Source organism: Sus scrofa, chromosome 17 (genome assembly GCF_000003025.6).
Source record: "Sus scrofa isolate TJ Tabasco breed Duroc chromosome 17, Sscrofa11.1, whole genome shotgun sequence".
NCBI classification, from domain to species: domain Eukaryota; kingdom Metazoa; phylum Chordata; class Mammalia; order Artiodactyla; family Suidae; genus Sus; species Sus scrofa.
Genome location: NC_010459.5, coordinates 34047992 through 34064886, shown reverse-complemented (window position 1 = coordinate 34064886; position 16895 = coordinate 34047992). Strand labels below are relative to the sequence as shown.

The 16895-nt window shown below is 35.4% G+C and overlaps 1 protein-coding gene across 1 annotated transcript in view; it reads left to right on the top strand.

Annotated features, from left to right (window-relative positions):
• Nucleotides 672–16895, top strand: part of RAD21L1 (RAD21 cohesin complex component like 1) — a 28690-nt gene continuing 12466 nt past the window's right edge. Inside the window, 16 exon segments of the mRNA XM_021077689.1 lie at nt 672–841; nt 2009–2039; nt 2042–2136; nt 3316–3317; nt 3583–3664; nt 4066–4070; nt 5413–5519; nt 9216–9320; nt 9323–9384; nt 9640–9662; nt 10401–10483; nt 11604–11685; nt 11687–11712; nt 13043–13269; nt 13508–13607; nt 14805–14929. Coding sequence (XP_020933348.1) covers nt 698–841; nt 2009–2039; nt 2042–2136; nt 3316–3317; nt 3583–3664; nt 4066–4070; nt 5413–5519; nt 9216–9320; nt 9323–9384; nt 9640–9662; nt 10401–10483; nt 11604–11685; nt 11687–11712; nt 13043–13269; nt 13508–13607; nt 14805–14929 — 1299 coding nt within the window. The 5' untranslated portion in view covers nt 672–697.

The window sequence follows — 16895 nt, the reverse complement described above, 5'->3', positions numbered from 1 at the left end:
ATTTTTTCACTATTTCCATCCCCTGTTTTTTTCAGCCTTCCTCCTCTATTTATTTGGTCATATTAAGAGAACTCAAATCTTTTGTAGGATAAGATATGTAAAATGTAAGAAGGGGTCATTGATCAGAATGCATTTAAATGAGATGTGGTTCACAGTCTTATATAGAGCTGTGTCATTAGTTTATAGTTTTGTATGTAACTAAAAGAAAATTATGTATGTATGTAATGTAAGAAAATTAAAAGTTTCTTTTTACAAGAAAATAATTTGAGGGAGTTCTCATTGTGGCTCAGGGGGTTAAGGATCCCACATAGTCTCTGGGAGGATGTGGGTTAAATCCCTGGCCTCCCTCAGTGGGTTAAGAATCTTGTTGCCACAAGCTGTGGAGTAGGTCACAGGTAGGGCTCGAATCTGGTGTTGCTGTGGCTGTAGTGAAGCCCTGCAGCTGCAGCTCCAATTCAACCCCTAGCCCAGGAACTTCCATATGCCCCAGGTGCTACCATAAAAAGAAAAAGAAAGAACAGAAAAGAATTTGAATTGAATTACACATTGAATTAGAAGGTACTCTGTTATTTAATAGAATTAATGAAAAATGCTTTTGCTTGCTGTAAAATAGCACTGAAAGATTTTTGTATCAAAATTTAAATATCTTTTAATGTTCTCTCTAGTTCATTAAAAACTACTGAGGAATACAGGCAGCATGTTCTACACACATGTGCTTATGAGTAAGCGAGGGCCATTGGCCAAAATCTGGCTTGCAGCTCACTGGGAGAAGAAACTCACTAAGGCCCATGTATTTGAGTGTAATCTAGAGATAACCATTGAAAAAATTCTTTCACCTAAGGTATGTTATTGATTAAAATTATAGTATGTATTTGCCATGACTTATGGAGAAGAAAGGAGTTAAAATACATTAAATAATGAAATACATTTCCAAGGAAATTTTGCATCCCAGATGGTCTTCTCTCTTTTAATTCCTAAATCATTTTATTGTCTGAACATAAACATATATTTGTTTCTGTTGGTAATTAACTGTTTTATATGTTTATGAAGAGATTGAATCCTGAAGGGTAGAGGCCATATCTTATACATATTTTGTGATTGTTCCTTATTCCCAACAAAATATTGTGTATGTAGTAGGTACCAAATGAGTGTTTCTTAGAAAAATAGTGAGTGACTGAATAGGGAGAGTAGAAAGAAAAGAGGATTTAGTATAAATCAAAATATATATGAAAACACTTCATAAAGTACTCTGTTTATTATAAGACACTGTAACAAGCTATTAGAATTTGCATTAAAGAATTATTTTAATATTTTTATGGGCTAAGAGTTTTTCTTCTTGAGAGAAGGACGAATTATAATTGAAAACTTACTTGTCAGGCACTAGCTAGACTTTTATGTTCATTAGTTTGCTAAATCTTCACAATGATCCCAAGAGAGGCTTCTTTTAGCCTCAGTGAAGTGTGGTAATTAAGAGCATGAATTTCTGAGTTTGGTAAAATCTAAATTTAAATCCTCTTCATCACTTAATAGTTTTGTCACTTTGGGCATGCTGCTTATTGTGTCTGAGTCTCAATTTTTTCTTCGGTAAATACAGATTGTTGTCAAAAATAAATAAATTAATTAACGAAAAGCTCTTAGGACAGTGCCTGGCACTAAATAAGTGTATAATAAATTATAGCCATTATTTAATTGAAATTCAGGACAGTTAAGTGACTCAGCCTTAGCAACTGAGCCAAGGCTTCACCCCAAGTCTGTCTGACTGTAAAGTTTGTATTTCTTCCCATAAACCAGTAATATCATACTTCACTAAATGCCACATTAGATTATCTTCACTGAATAAAAAAGTTAATCATTTTACAAAGTGAGGTAAAAGTTAACTGATTCACTTAAGTAAGAATACAAAATGTCTGCTTCATAAAGAGAATAAATTCTTATGATTTGTAATTCTCAAAAAACAGGGTTTGTGATCTAATTTTTAATATTCTAATACTTTAAAAATTATTGAAAGGTGAAAATTGCACTTCGAACTTCAGGACACCTTCTTTGGGAGTTGTTCGAATCTATAATAGGAAGGCAAAATATCTTTTGGCAGATTGCAGTGAAGCATTGCTTAAATGAAGATGACATTTCGCCCAGGTATATGTGCAATATTGACTTGTCTCATGCTCTTTTTTCCCTCTGCATTTTTATTTTGTGTGGGCTCTTTTAATTGGCAGCACTCTGTAATTCTAGGGTAAATGTAGTGAATGTAACTTCCTTTTGACTGAATCTAAGTTTCCACGGCTAACGAACAAAGTATATTATTTTCCTTGCTCTTTTCTGTGTTGGCAGGAAGAGGTTATGCCTTCAAAATTGATAAGAAATTACTTACAGCTACTACGTTGTGTAGAAACTGATATCAGTTTATGGTCCTTAGTTTGTCTTATCTGTTTTTGCTTTATGAGATATATTAGAAATAGTGTGATTGACAGCACCTAGATATCAATAATTGTCATTGTTTTCAGAAATTCTCAGGACTCTAAGTAGCATTCTATTTATGAAATACTATAGAAAATCTCAGCATTCCAAAGTGCTAGAGATTTACGTGTCATAAATGAATGCCTTCAAATATTAATTTAATTTTAATTTTAAGACATTCATCATTTTCCACCTGTGTTATGTTTATCTTGCCTCCCACACTAGACTGCAAGCTCCCTTGAGGCAAATCTTTGTTGTATTTATTTTCTGAATTCTTATAGTACTTGTCTCATTTCTTGCACATACTGTTCCTTCAATTAGTATTGTTGAATCAAGATTGACAAGGTTTTTTTCTTGTTTAAAATGTTTGTAGCTTTCTGTAATTTATAAATAAATTTGTTCAAAGAAGTAAATTGTTCATTTCTCATTTATATATTCTGTATATATTTATTGATCCATTTTTGTGTGAAACATTATTGGGCTCTGGATACAAGGCAACAAAAATCCTTCTGGTCTGGTAAGGAAATCAGATAATTAAAAGGGTTTTTTAAAGAATTATTATAGTACTTATAGCATATATTATGAAGGAATAGGAAAGAAGTACTACAACAGAAAATAGCAGAAATGTATTTAAGTGAGGCTAGTCAGGAAAAACCTTTCTGAGAGGATAGAATTTAAACTCAGACCTGAAGAATGAGAAGCAGCCATGTAAGATGTCCTCAGGGAATAGCATTCTGGGGAGAGGGAACTGCTTGAGGTGGCAAAGTGATTGACTCATTCAGAGGGCAAAAGGCCAGTATGGTTGGAGTATAGTGAGTGAGGGAAAGTATCATTAGATGATGCCAGTAGATTTTGTAGGGGTGCAGGGCCCTGATTAGAAATTTGGATTTATTTAAATGTGCTAGTGAAGTCACTGAGTCTCTTTAAGTATGGGGTCTTCTGATCCAATTGTATATTTATGATATCACTCTGGCTTTTTATAGAGAATGGACTGAAGAGGGGCAGGAGTGGATACAGGGAAACCCAGTTAGGAGACAAAGTAATAGTCTAGTGAGGGAAAGTAGGGATTTCATTGGGAGTTTATTATATTGACATGGCTTATTAAATGTGGTTTTTCCTTTTTAGGATGGTTGACCTTCCAAAAGAAGTTTTGAAGCACTACACTGTATCACTTGCCAGAAAATTTCATGATTTTGACACCCAGAATGTGAGTAATTTATTTATTTTTTTTTCCTCTATTTGTTTTTTCCTGATAGTTTTTGTTTTATCTTCAGATTTCATGAATGCAGATGACGGCCTCATGAATCTTACATTTTAGTTGGGGGAGACAAATAATAAACAAATAAGTGAATATGCAATATGCCAGGAGACGATACTCGTTAAGAAGAGAAATAGAAAATAATAGAAAGGTCAGGAAAGGCTTTTCTAATAAGGTCCAAACATGAACCTGAAGGAGGTGAAGGAACGAAGCATTCAGTAATGTGAGGAAGAATTTCCAGGTAGAGCAAATGGAAAGGCACTAAGGCAAAGCATATTGGACACATTCAAGGAATAGCAATGAGGCAAGTGAGACTGGAGTGGAGTAAATGAAAGGCCCAGTGGTAGGAGATGAAGTCAGAGAAGTAGCTGGGGCTACAGATGATAGAAGGGGTCATAGTTATAATAAGGACTTCTGGAGTTCCCGTTGTGGGTCAATGGGTTAAGAACCCAACATAGTCTTCATGAGGATGTGGGTTCAATCCCTGGCCTCCCTCAGTGGGTTAAAGATCCAGGCATTGCTGCAAGCTGCAGCTTAGATTGCAGATGTGGCTCGGAGCAGTGTTGCATTGGTTGTGGCATGGGCCATGGCTATAGTGTAGGCCAGCAGCTGCAGCTCCAATTCATCCCCTAGGCTGAGAACTTCCATATGCCACAGGTGCAGCTGTAAAAAAGAAAAAAATGAAATAAGGACTTTTACTCAGGGAACATAGGAGAGTTTTGAATAGGAAAGTGACTGGATCTGACTTGAATTCAACATGCTTCCTCTTGCTACTTACTAAAATGGGGAAAGGGCAGAAGCAGAGAGTCTGTGAGAAGATTATTACAATAAAGTCTAGGTGAGAGATGACAGTGTCTGTGGTCAATTCTTTTTTTTATTTTTATTTATTTATTTTTCCCACTGTACAGCATGGGGGTGTCAACTCTTAATCTTCATTTTATCAGTGTGGTAACAGTCAAATTATGGATATAGATTTGAAGGTAGAGCTGACAGAATTTGCTAAGGAATGAATATGCTTTAAGTGAAAGAAGAGTGAAGGTTGACTATGATTTTTGGCACGAGAATGGAGTTACCGCTTAATGAGATTAGTATAACTAGAGAATGGCATGTTTAAAAGGGCATGGTAAAGGAAATAAATTAGGTTTTGGACATAAGTTTTGAGATGACGTACACATCCAAGGGGAGTAGGTAAGTAGTTGAATATCTGAGTCTGAAATTCAGGAAAGGTGTTTGGATGGGATATAAATTTGAGAATTATTAGTGTATAGATGGAACGTTGGCCTGAGACATAAGAGATTCCTGAGGGAGTGAGCGTAGATTTTTAAAAAGAGAGAGATTGGAGGTCTGAATGATGAGTCATTCCTCATAGTTGATAGTCTGGGAGATGAGGAAAAAAATCAAGAGATAGTGGTGCTGCAGAAGCCAAGAGGAGAACGTGTCCATGAGGAAGCCAGTGGACATGTATTTTCAAATGCCGTTGGTTACGGTAAGTAAGATAAGGATTGAGAATTGTCCATTGGATTTGACAACCTGGAGATCATATGCATGTATAAGGAACTAGTATTTGTAAGTAATACTACTGAGAAAATCTCCTTTAATTTTTACTAAAACCTTTTTTAAGGGTGTTTGTTTTGCTGTATAATGCAAAATCATTGTGTTCTGTTCACATATTTCCTCAATCTTATCTTTCTCCATAGTGCTATTGATATTTCAGAACACTTTACTCAGAACCAAAGCAAACCAGAAGAAATCACACTTAAAGAAGATTTTGGCAATGATCTACTTTTCCAAGCTGGGAGCTTTGGTGAGAATATTTTAAAATTAAAATTACAAATCATAATCAATTCTATTTGCATTTTTGTATTAAAACAATGCCAAAGCCATTTCTATGCCAGTAAAAATATCTTTATAGTAAATTTTGATGTATAAATATAACAACCCAATAAATTTATTCTTGCCTTTTTTCTACTATAGATGTCAATGCCAACACTCAGTCTTAGCCTATACTTTTCTTTTAGTACACCTTTACTGAATATCTACATTTCAGGTGCTATAAGCACAGGCGATACAAAATTTAAAAGGCATTTCCTGCCTGAAGAGCTCAGCGGAGAGAGACATGCAAATAACAGTGCTAAGTAAAATATACAAGTTTTACCATGTGCTGCATATAAAGTTTCAAAATAATATATTTCTCTAAACGATATCATTGTAAAATAACAGATTAAAAATAGCTTGGGAGTAAGAAGGAATACACACAAATACACATTATTGGAAAGAAACTTGAAGTATTTAGAATCGACGCTATGTGGTATAATTTAACTATATGGTATTTGCTCTCTCTCTTTTTTCTTGGACACACCCATGGCATGTAGAAGTTCCTGGGCCAGGATAACCCATGCCACAGTAGTGACCCGAGCTGCTAAGTGACAACACCAATCCTTACCTGCGCATCATAAGGGAACTCCTATTTGCTCCTTTTAATGGCAATTATCACTCTCTGACTTGTATCATGATATTTATTGGTATTGGTCTATATTCTGAAAACTCCAGAGGGTAAGATCTGTGTCGTATACCTCTGACTTTCTATAGTGCCCAAAGGCAAGTGAGCATAGGAGAAGGATGGCCTAAATCTGTTTTAGTGGGGGAAGGTAGTCAAGGTAGAAGTAACACTTGAGCTGCACCATAACCCTCTTCTCATCCTGACTCTTCTTCCATAATTTTATGATCTATAGCTGTTTTCCCAAATAATCTGTGGTGAAAAACTAGTTTAATAATTTGTCAATTTCCTATCGTCATGGCAATGATACATTTGTAAAAATACAATAAAATAATTACTAGAAAAATTAAAAAAAATTAAAAATAACAAATAAAGCCTCAAAGTTTATTAGATCCAACATGTATAAATTACTCTGTGATGTTGGATTAAAACCTTATAAACATTTACCTCTAAATTGGGTATTACTCTGCTGTGGACCAGCACTGTACACAGACTATACTCAATAACACAGATCTCTTACTGGCATTACCATAGACCTTGAAATTACACGTTGTAAGAATCAATCATATTCTACTGCCCAAGACATTCTTTAACATTTTCTATAAATGTTCTACTCTTCTTCAGGCCTGAAAATTTAGGATCCCCCCTCCTTTTTTTTTTTTTTTCCAGAAAGAGGAAACGACTTTTATTGAATAATTATTTGCCACATGTTTTAAAATAATTATCCCATTTACTCCTCAATAACACTTTTAACTATACTTTCTATAAGCTTCATACCAGTACTGATTTTTTTAAAAAAATGGAAATGTGTCTTAAGTCTTCTTTCTACATCTCTAACCACTAATGTAGTTAGTACTGAAGGCCTACACATCTTCTTCTAGTCTCTTCCCACATTTTATACATCTCTGCAAGAGCAGTTGTCCTAAATTCCACTCTTTTTCACATCACGTTTCTGTTCTTAAATGACTTGGGTCCCTATTCCCTACTAATAGACAACCCTGTCTATTCAAGGCCCTCTACCAACTTATGACCATCTTTATTCCATGAACTTTATTTGTTTTACCTCAGTACTGATTTTTCTTCTAGTTAAGCAAATATCTTTCCAGCCCACCAATATAATTTAATTGTCCTCAGGTCTGTCTTCTACAATTAGAAAAGGTGGAAAGAAAATATTCTGAGTAGACTGACAGATCTGGGTTTGAATTTGGGCTTTCTCTATTGATTTTCTGTGTGATATTGGGCAAATTATCTAGCTTTTCTGAGGTTTACTGCCCTATCTGTAAAATTAGGATGCTACTAGCGATGTCACAGAGTTATTACCCTTATTTCCTCCTTCAGTACTCTTCACTAAGTGGTTTTCTTTCCCTCAAAAACTAGCCCAAACCTAATGTCCTCTAAGAAATGTTTAATACTAATCCATCCTATTTTGGATTATAATATGAGCAAAAGCGTAAAATTATTTCTTTAATTCTTTGGTCTTATCTCAGATTCTCATGATGCTTAGTGCTCAGAATATAGTATTTGTTCATAAATGTTATTATCTTATTGACTAAGACTAACTATTCTTTTGGGAGCTATCAAGCTGTACCTGGAAGATGTGAATGTATTTTAGTTCTTTTGAAAAAAGTCCATCTTTTCTTTTGAGCAAAACTTTAGTTCAGTGTGATGAAAGTTGCCTTTTTTATCTCTTTCTTTTTTCTTTTCTTTCTTTCTTTTTTTTTTTTTTTTTGTCTTTTTCGGGCCACAATCATGGCATATGGAGGTTCCCAGGCTAGGGGTCGAAATCAGAGCTGTAGCTGCCAGCCTATGCCAGAGCCACAGCAACTTAGGATCCGAGCCACATCTGTGACCTACGTCATAGCTCACAGCAACACCGGATCCTTAACCCACTGAGCGAGGCCAGGGATTGAACCTGCAACCTCATGGTTCCTAGTCGGATTCATTTCTGCTGTGCTATAACCGGAACTCATCATTTAGCTCTTTCTTTCCAGAAGATGTAGTCCTATAGAAGAATTTCCAGTGTGTGATATTTCATGATTTTCTTTACTGACTAGCACCAACATGGGTTGTTAGAGGAAGGGGGAAAAAGACCAACCTCTGACTTCTGGGGGTTTCAGCCTTTTGGATCCAGATTCACACCCAAAGAAGGGAAAGAATATGCATGTGCTGACGGCCAATCTGGAAGCAAGTCAATTTGGAGCTGGGAGTTCATTTTATCTGCTGCTCTCAGTGTCTTAGGAGTTTTCTTTCATAAGGCTCCATTTTGCCAAAATTCTAACACCGATACTAAGACTATCTTTGCTGGGTTCAGATCCTGGGTGTCATTTATTAGGGTGTGCCTGTGTGCCTGTTATGAAACCAATCTGTGGATATTTCCTTGTCTATACAATGAAGATTATAATACTATTTTCTACTGTATAATACACATAATAAGCACTCAGTTTGTATTCGCTGTCCAGGTCTTTTTCCTGCTGTATTCCAATCCCTAACATATTGCCTAATATGTCATTCAATAAATATTTACTGAACAAATGTTGTAAGCCCATTCTTTAATATTTTGCCTAACTTTTCATTACTAAGAAGGCAGACATGCTCCTTATTTCCAAATGCTTATTATGGACAAAGAGTTCAAGGCAACTCTTCTTGAAATAATATGAAATAATACTTGTTCAAACGGGATATGACCCACCTAAAGTAGAATAAATAATTCCACTGCCAATAATAACCTTCTGGGAAGTTATTAAACTATATCACCACTAAAAAACTCTATCTTGATATTTGGCAATTTTCCTTATTGTATTGGAAAAAAGCGTTACACTATATATTCAGTCTTCACTGATTAGCAGAATGGCTTTAGTTGAATAATTCAAATAAAAATTTTTGCTCTCATTTTTCTCTGCAAAATGGGGGAGCTATACAAGATGATATATAAATCCTACCTTTTAACTTTAAAATTCTGTGTTTCTATGACAAACTCAGTATTAATGATATATATTTATTTAGGGGAGGAAGCCGAAATCCTTAGAAGACATAGCTTCTTTGATGACAACATATTGCTGAATTCCAGTGGTCCTTTAGTTGAACATAGTTCTGGAAGCCTCACTGGAGAAAATCTCTGTTTTATGACAGTGGAGATGGATTTGGAGATGAAGGGGCTGCAGGAGAAATGATTGTATGCTATCTGGTCATATAGAAACTGGGTACTTCTTTCAATCACATTACTACAAGGTGCTAGAAATTTTATTTGATCAAATTAGAATTTCAAGTATGTTTCTGTGTCATATAGGTCAACACATTTTTTATCAAGTTTTCAAAGCCTATGTTGTATTTAAACGGTTAGGCTAGGTCTAAGTAAATAGCCATCTGTTTAAACACATTTTCCATATAGGTTGTGAAATAATTGCTTTTTATCCTCACAAATTCCTAGTTTTTTAGAGAGGAAGGAGTGAGGTTAGTATGTTCCTTGCAAAATATACTAGATCGTATAGCAGAAAACATCATTTTCTCTTTTTCTCTCTTTTTTGCTCTGCCTGCGGCATATAAAAGTTCCCAGGCTAGGGATCATACACTTGCCACAGCAGTGACCTGAGTGGCTGCAGTGACAATGCCAGATCCTTGGCCAAAGGAACTCCTCAAACATTGTTTTCTTTAACAGAGCTTATGGGACAGTTAGCTATTCTAGAGGATCTATCCAGCATGTTACATTATCATTTTATATTTATAATGTAATCATAGAAATAGGGTAGACAAAAAATGGGAAATCAAAATGCACATAATTTTAAAGATATTGGCCATTACCTATCAAATCTTTGTTAATCTAGTTTTACAGTTAAAGTCTGGTTATGGTAAAGTTTTTGTAATTGAAAACTCAAAAAACAGTGACTCACCTTAGATTTCTACCAGAAGAGTTTGAAAACTTTCACTTCTTGATTTGAAATCCAAACATGGCTTGTACAAGGCTACTATCTTGATATTTAGTTTAGGGAATATTCTGAAATTAACATGTAAAAATAGAAATAAAGAAAAAATTAAACATATAAATTCTGTATATCATAGATGGTATCTATATAACCAATCAACTAATAAGTTCACTCATTTTTTTTATCCCTTCACAGCTCTTTTATATTGTGTGTTTATGAACAAATGACAATTCAGTTCTGTATAACAAATTTTATTGTGTTTTTGAAGACAATCTGTGCAAGATGATCCAAATATCCCTAGAAACATGCATTTGAATAAAATTTCCCTGCCTCTGAGCCCCAATACATAGGGTGTTGGAATTTTCCTTTGTGTAGAAAGTGAACAGACAGTAATATTCAAATTAAGTCTCAAAGCTTAAGGGTTTAAGTAGCACAATAGTACAGTGAAAGATAATAAAGAATGTTGTCTTGGACTCTTCCTTACTAGATGATAAGGAAGAGAAAATAAGTTTCTGACAAGGTGTAATGATGGATATTTAAACAGGGTGGGTTTATGTTATGAGAGCACACTTAAATACTTTGCCAAAATACCCTATTTTTGAATTATTAATAAATGTTATGTGGTAAAAGCATTATTAATATTTGACATGAAGATTATTATCATCAGTGTTAACATATTAGTATTAATATGGCTTGACAATCTATATGCAGTTTAAGAGAAATTACAAATATAGAATATTTCTTTTCCTTTTTTTCTTTTTATGGCCGCACCTGCGGTGTATGGAAGTTCCTGGGCTGCATCTGTGACCTCTGCCACAGCTTGTGGCAATGCCAGATCCCTTAACCCACTAAGTGAGGCCGGGATAGAACCCACATCCTTATGGACTCTATATCAGGTTCTTAACCCACTGAGCCACAACAGGAACGCCTATGGATATTTCTGCTTGAAAATTCATGTGAAAGTATCTCAGTTGATTTTTCTTAAGAATTAAAAGTACAGTTATTCTCATTTTGATTTTTCACTCTTTTCAATGTCACATTTGCTTTCTAACACAAGAAATAAAAACTAAGATGTAAAAAGAGGCAGCAATAAATAAAAAATTAGTTATGTACAGTTCTTTATGGGTCAGCTAATTATTAACAGAATACAAATTTGTATCAGTCATTTACTGTGGTTGCTACTATTGTTTTTACTTCTGCTGTGACTGTAACCCAGCCTTAGACGTCACAGGTGCAAAAGAGGGTGATAATACTTGACTCACCTGGTCACTGTGGGTCCCAGACCATATAATCTCTGAGCCTCCTCAACTCTATAAATAAATACATGATTCTAAGAATTCATGTGTGGCTCTGGTAGCAATATAAATCTACAGTTAGTTTATCTTTCCCTTTAATTTCTCATATAGTCCTTTAGCTTGCAACATAACCATTATTTTTTTTTTATAAATCCTTTTATGGCAATGTTGACTAGTAGAATCAGATAATCCGGAGTGTATATGCCCACCTGAAAATGAAAAAATGGATGAAACCACATTATCAAATGAAGAGGAAGATTTACCTTGAGCCAATTGATACTTCAGGTCAGAGTCATTCATGTTTTTATTTTTATTTTGATGCACTACTATTTTATTTCTGAGATAGCTGAATAATTCTTAAAATATTATAGGAGATAGTCAACCTAATGATAACATTTGTAATACAATAAAGGAAGAGTGAGAAGAAATTTGAGATGATCCTTTCATTATATTCAGTCCTGGTCAAACCATCTATCCAGTTGGGAAACTGGAAAATTTAAAGCTGAGTTCAGTGTCAGTAGCTATTAAGCCATTATTCTATGTTGGCCCAGAAAAGAAGATGGCATAGTTCCTACTTTTAAACCTTCTTTAGAAGCTTACAATCTGATCAGGAAGATAAATATTCAAATGAATATAAAGTAAGACAAAATAATAGGACCAGAAGAGAGGCACTGAATATGAAACTAATATATAACTAGACCTTTGAAGAATATCCTAGTTTTAAGTGGTGTAATTGATATGAATTTCAGTTTATAAATGCAAGGCATGCAAGGAATAAAGCATTCAACTTTTTCTTCACCAAATTCAACTCTAAGCCCCCGTCCTACTTGCTTGGCAAGGAATTCAGTCTGCTTAGCTCCCCTGTCTGCCCTGAGCCATGTAGTATCAAAGTTTGGGGGAGGGGTATGGCAGGTGGACGGGAACCTCTGGTCATCAGCCACACCAGTTTTTGACACTGTCTCAGCCTGCATAACGTCAGGGGCCATCACATAGCCAGCTGCTCTGGATCTTGTCATGTTTTCAGGATATTACTGAGGCACATCAGCAAACAGGTTCCTTCTGGCTCAGTCTGATTTCAGATCACCTGTTCCATGAAATCTAACCTCCTCCTTCCCCTTTTGCATCTTTATTAAGGAAAAACTTGACTTCTTCTGTCTACCTGGCAAAATTACTTAAAGAAGTGAAATCCCATTGGCCTAGGTACCTACTTGGAGTTTGTATACAAGTTTCAATAGGAGAGGGAAAAATACACTGGGCAAATACAAAATAGTGTTTGATTCATGTTACCCTGTTAGGTAGATATTTTAAGGAACCTAAAAACTGAGTGACTTCCCTGTGAAATATACTCTCTACTCCACATTTCTCAGTTGTCCACTTAACTGGGTCAAGAGGGGCCGTCCTAAGCGCTTTGCAAAATGTGTCAACTATTGGCTACTAAGAAATGCTAGCTGCGCAAAAACCTTATAAAGCATAATTTTCAATAGAGAGAAGGGGATTTTCTTCCTAAGGCAACTCTGTAGGTGGTCTTGTGGACATTTCTGAGATGTGCAGTGCCTAGAATATCATTTACAAAGCTATACAACCATTCACATTTGTACCTATTTCTTATATTTAGATATTGCTGAAAAAAGAAAAGGCAAAAAGAGGAAATTGCTCATAGATCCAGTCAAGGAGATCAGTAGCAAAATTATGCATAGACAGCTTACTTCCTTTACGGACACACTCATGGTTTTGGAACTTGCACCTCCTACCCAAAGACTGATGATGTGGAAGAAGAAGGGAGGAGCAGATACACTTCTGTCAACTGCTGCCCAGGATTTGATTCATGCCGAACTAAAAGTGGTAAGTTTCCACCCTTTTACATGGGTGTGATGTTTGGTTATAAATAAATAAATGCATATTTATATTCATATATACAACAGAATTTAAACTTGTGAAAAATACTCCCTTACTTTTGAATTAATTTGCTGGATATGTGTGTACATAAATTATAGTTTTTACTTTTTAGCATATGTGCTTGTATTTTGCTGAATTGCTTTACTTATACAAAAATCAGAAACAAAAATGTATATTTTTACAGTTGTTTACAAAATGCTTTTTGTCCTCTGGCTTTAAACTTGGAAGAAAATTGATGCAGAAGAAGTCAGAAAGGGAAGAAATAGGAAATGAAAACATCGTAGGTGAGACATCCTAATTCTGCTGGTGTTGAGGGGAATGTTGTAGAAACAAAACTTTCATTTTACATTTCACAGTAAAGATGGCATCCAATTCCATATTCCCAAGTATAAATGCTCTTAGAATTACATTTTTTGTTTTCTTTTTAAATGATTTTTATTTTTTTCATTATAGTTGGTTTACAGTGTTCTGTCAATTTTCTGCTATACAGCAAAATGACCCAGTCACACACACGTATACATTCTTTTTTAGAAGTGTATTTGAACCTAAAAGAAATTGTTACATCAGCATCACATTTTTCTAATATGCAGATTAATTTTTGTCTAACAAGCTATCTTATGTGGACTCTTCTTAATCTCATTCTTTCCTACCTTCCCACCTCCAACGGCAGTACTCACAAGTCTTCAACAAAGAAAATGTTTATATCTAGTAGGATTATATTTCACTCTAAGACAAGTACCATTAAAAGCCAGTTAGTGATAAGAATAGCATTTAAACAATACAGTTAACCTGAGACATAAGTCATTTCCATCCACAGAGGATACATGGAATATTAATATTAATAGTTAACTACTACTGTGACTATTGTAAAGGAATTATAGGGAGTTCCTGTTGTGGCTCAGAAGGTTAAGAACCTGACTAGTGTTCATGAGGATGCAGGTTCGATCCCTGGCCTCACTCAGTAGGTTAAGGATCCGGCGTTGCCGTGAGCTGTGGTGTAAGTCTCAGGCATGGCTCAGATCCCATGTTGCTATGGTTGTGGCATAGGCCAGCAGCTGTCGCTCGGATTCAACCCCTAGCCTGGGAACTCCCCTATGCTGCAGGTGCAGGCCTAAAAAACAAAGGAATATAAAACCAATTTATGTGGTAAGTGAACCTCTGTTTCCTGAAGGCATTAAAATTTGCTGAACCATATACCAAGATGGGCTTGAACGATTCATGTTGTCTTGTGAGTGAATGTGTGGGAACAAGTGTGGAGGAGACAAGTGATGGAAGATGGGGAGCAGAGGTGATAAAGAGACAGATGAGGGGAAAGGGAATATAAATATGTGAGACTTGAGGTGCTGCAAGAAAGCTCGTACACCCTTAGGCTCTTGAATTCTAAGTTGTCTGTTAGAAGCTTTCTTTTGTAACAACTATATCCTGATTTTTAGTTTGAAAGATATTTTGGTGAAATCTTTTCTACTTCCTTAATAATTCAGAGACCTCCATGATGAAAGGGTCAAATTCCCTGGAAGAGTTAAGTCAATCCTCAACTTGGAAGGAAGAAATTGATGGATCTAAGTGTAGCTTTAACAAGGATACCAATAAAAATATTAACTCCGATGTAAGTTAACCAAAGACAATCATAAATATATTATTATCTTCCTGACACAGATACAGCGAAGGAACATTGAGACTCTGGTATATCTTCTTAACATTTTTTGTTTATATTTCATCTTATGTTACTCTATAATTTCTTTAGTATGTAGCAGTATGTTTTAAAGGGTAAAACATGATTTCCATCTGCAGAACAGTATTTTCTAGAAGTTTAGGGTAGTAAATCACAAGATTAGTAGTTTCATACTGAAATAGTATTTTGCACAGTACACTGAATAAATGATTATACCTGAACCTGGTTATATACTGAGACCTTACATTCGGTATGTCATGGAATCCTTTAGAACTCTAGACAATGACACTTATATTTTGCTTCTGATCATAAATTCACCCATCCCACCTCTAAGAATGTGTTAGAGCCACCATTTACCTTAGCCTTGAATCTGAAAGACTATCTAAAGATCTATGACCAAAACAAAAACTTTTTAAAAAATTTTATTTGAAGACATAATTTTTATTTAAAAATAGTTATTAAAAAATGTAATTGGAAACAGTGTGCTTGAAAATATCTTCCCAATGTCACTTTATTGACTGTACAAGTGTAAATATTATAGCCACACCAGATAAAAATAAACCAGTGCTTTTCTGGTTTGTTCCATCATCATTGTATTTTGATAACCACTCAGGGAATTCAGAGTCAATCCACAATGAAACTGAATGCCCTCAGAAGGAAAGACATTTCATAATGCATTAAAACAGAATGTGGAATTCCTGCTGTGGTGCAAAAGGATGGGCAGCGTCTCTGGAGTGCTGGGACACAGGTTCCATCCCTGGCCCAGCACAGGGGGTTAAGGATCTGGCATAAGCTGCAGTCTGATCCCTGACCTGGGAACTCTATGTGCTGTGGAGTGGCCAAAAAAGAAAAACAAACAACAACAGAAACTAGAATTTTTTTTTTACTAAATATTTGCTCATATACTGAATATTGAGATACTGTGTTGCCAGTACTATTGTCTTCCTTATTTGGGCTCCAGCAATTCTTAGAGTGCTGAAAATTATGATTAGACAAGCTTGTTTAGTTTATAATTTTTTTTAACATATTAACAAAATAGGTTTTTCTCAAGTGCTTGAAGTAAAGGAAAGAGATTGATGCACTGGTTCTTTAGAACATTTTACTCTTTTATCTACTCCTATGCTTAAGCTTTAGCCTTCAATTCCATTTTTTTTTTTTTTTGGCTGCACCTGTGGCATGCAGAAGTTCCCAGGCCAGGGATCCAACCCCAGCCATAGCAGTGACAACCCCAAATCCTTAACCACTAGGCCACCAGGGACTCCTTCAATTCCATTCTTTTTCTTTTTTTGTCTCTTTGTCTTTTTAGGGCCGCACCCGTGGCATATGGAGGTTCCCAGGCTAGGGGTCTAATCAGAGCTGTTGCCGCCAGCCTACACCAGGGCCACAGCAACACCAGGTCAGAGTTGCATCTGCGACCTACACCACAGCTCTCGGCAATGCTGGATCTTTAACCCACTGAACGAGGCCAGGGACGGGAACCTGCAACTTCATGGTTCCTAGTCGGATTCGTTTCTGCTGCGCCATGACAGGAACTCCTCAATTCCATTCTTATCTGCTTCTGAAAATGATCAACAAATGTAAAATATAGTCAGGAATCACAGTCAATTTGAATGGACAGAAAAATACTGATTCTGATTAATCATTTTCAAATCTTCAAAAATTTAAGCAATTTTTTGTAAATTAACTGCACAATTGAGAATATCTAAAATGTAGAATATTCATAGAAATTAAAAGGAAAAAATATGATAGGGCTCCAAAAACATATATAATAAAGAATAAAATGTAATCCCTGACACTCACAAAAATTTTAAAAAGCTAATGTGAAAAAATTAAGTAAGCTATGTTGTAGGAAGCGTCTAACTTAATCACAATCACAGATGACAGCTGGGGAATGAATCTT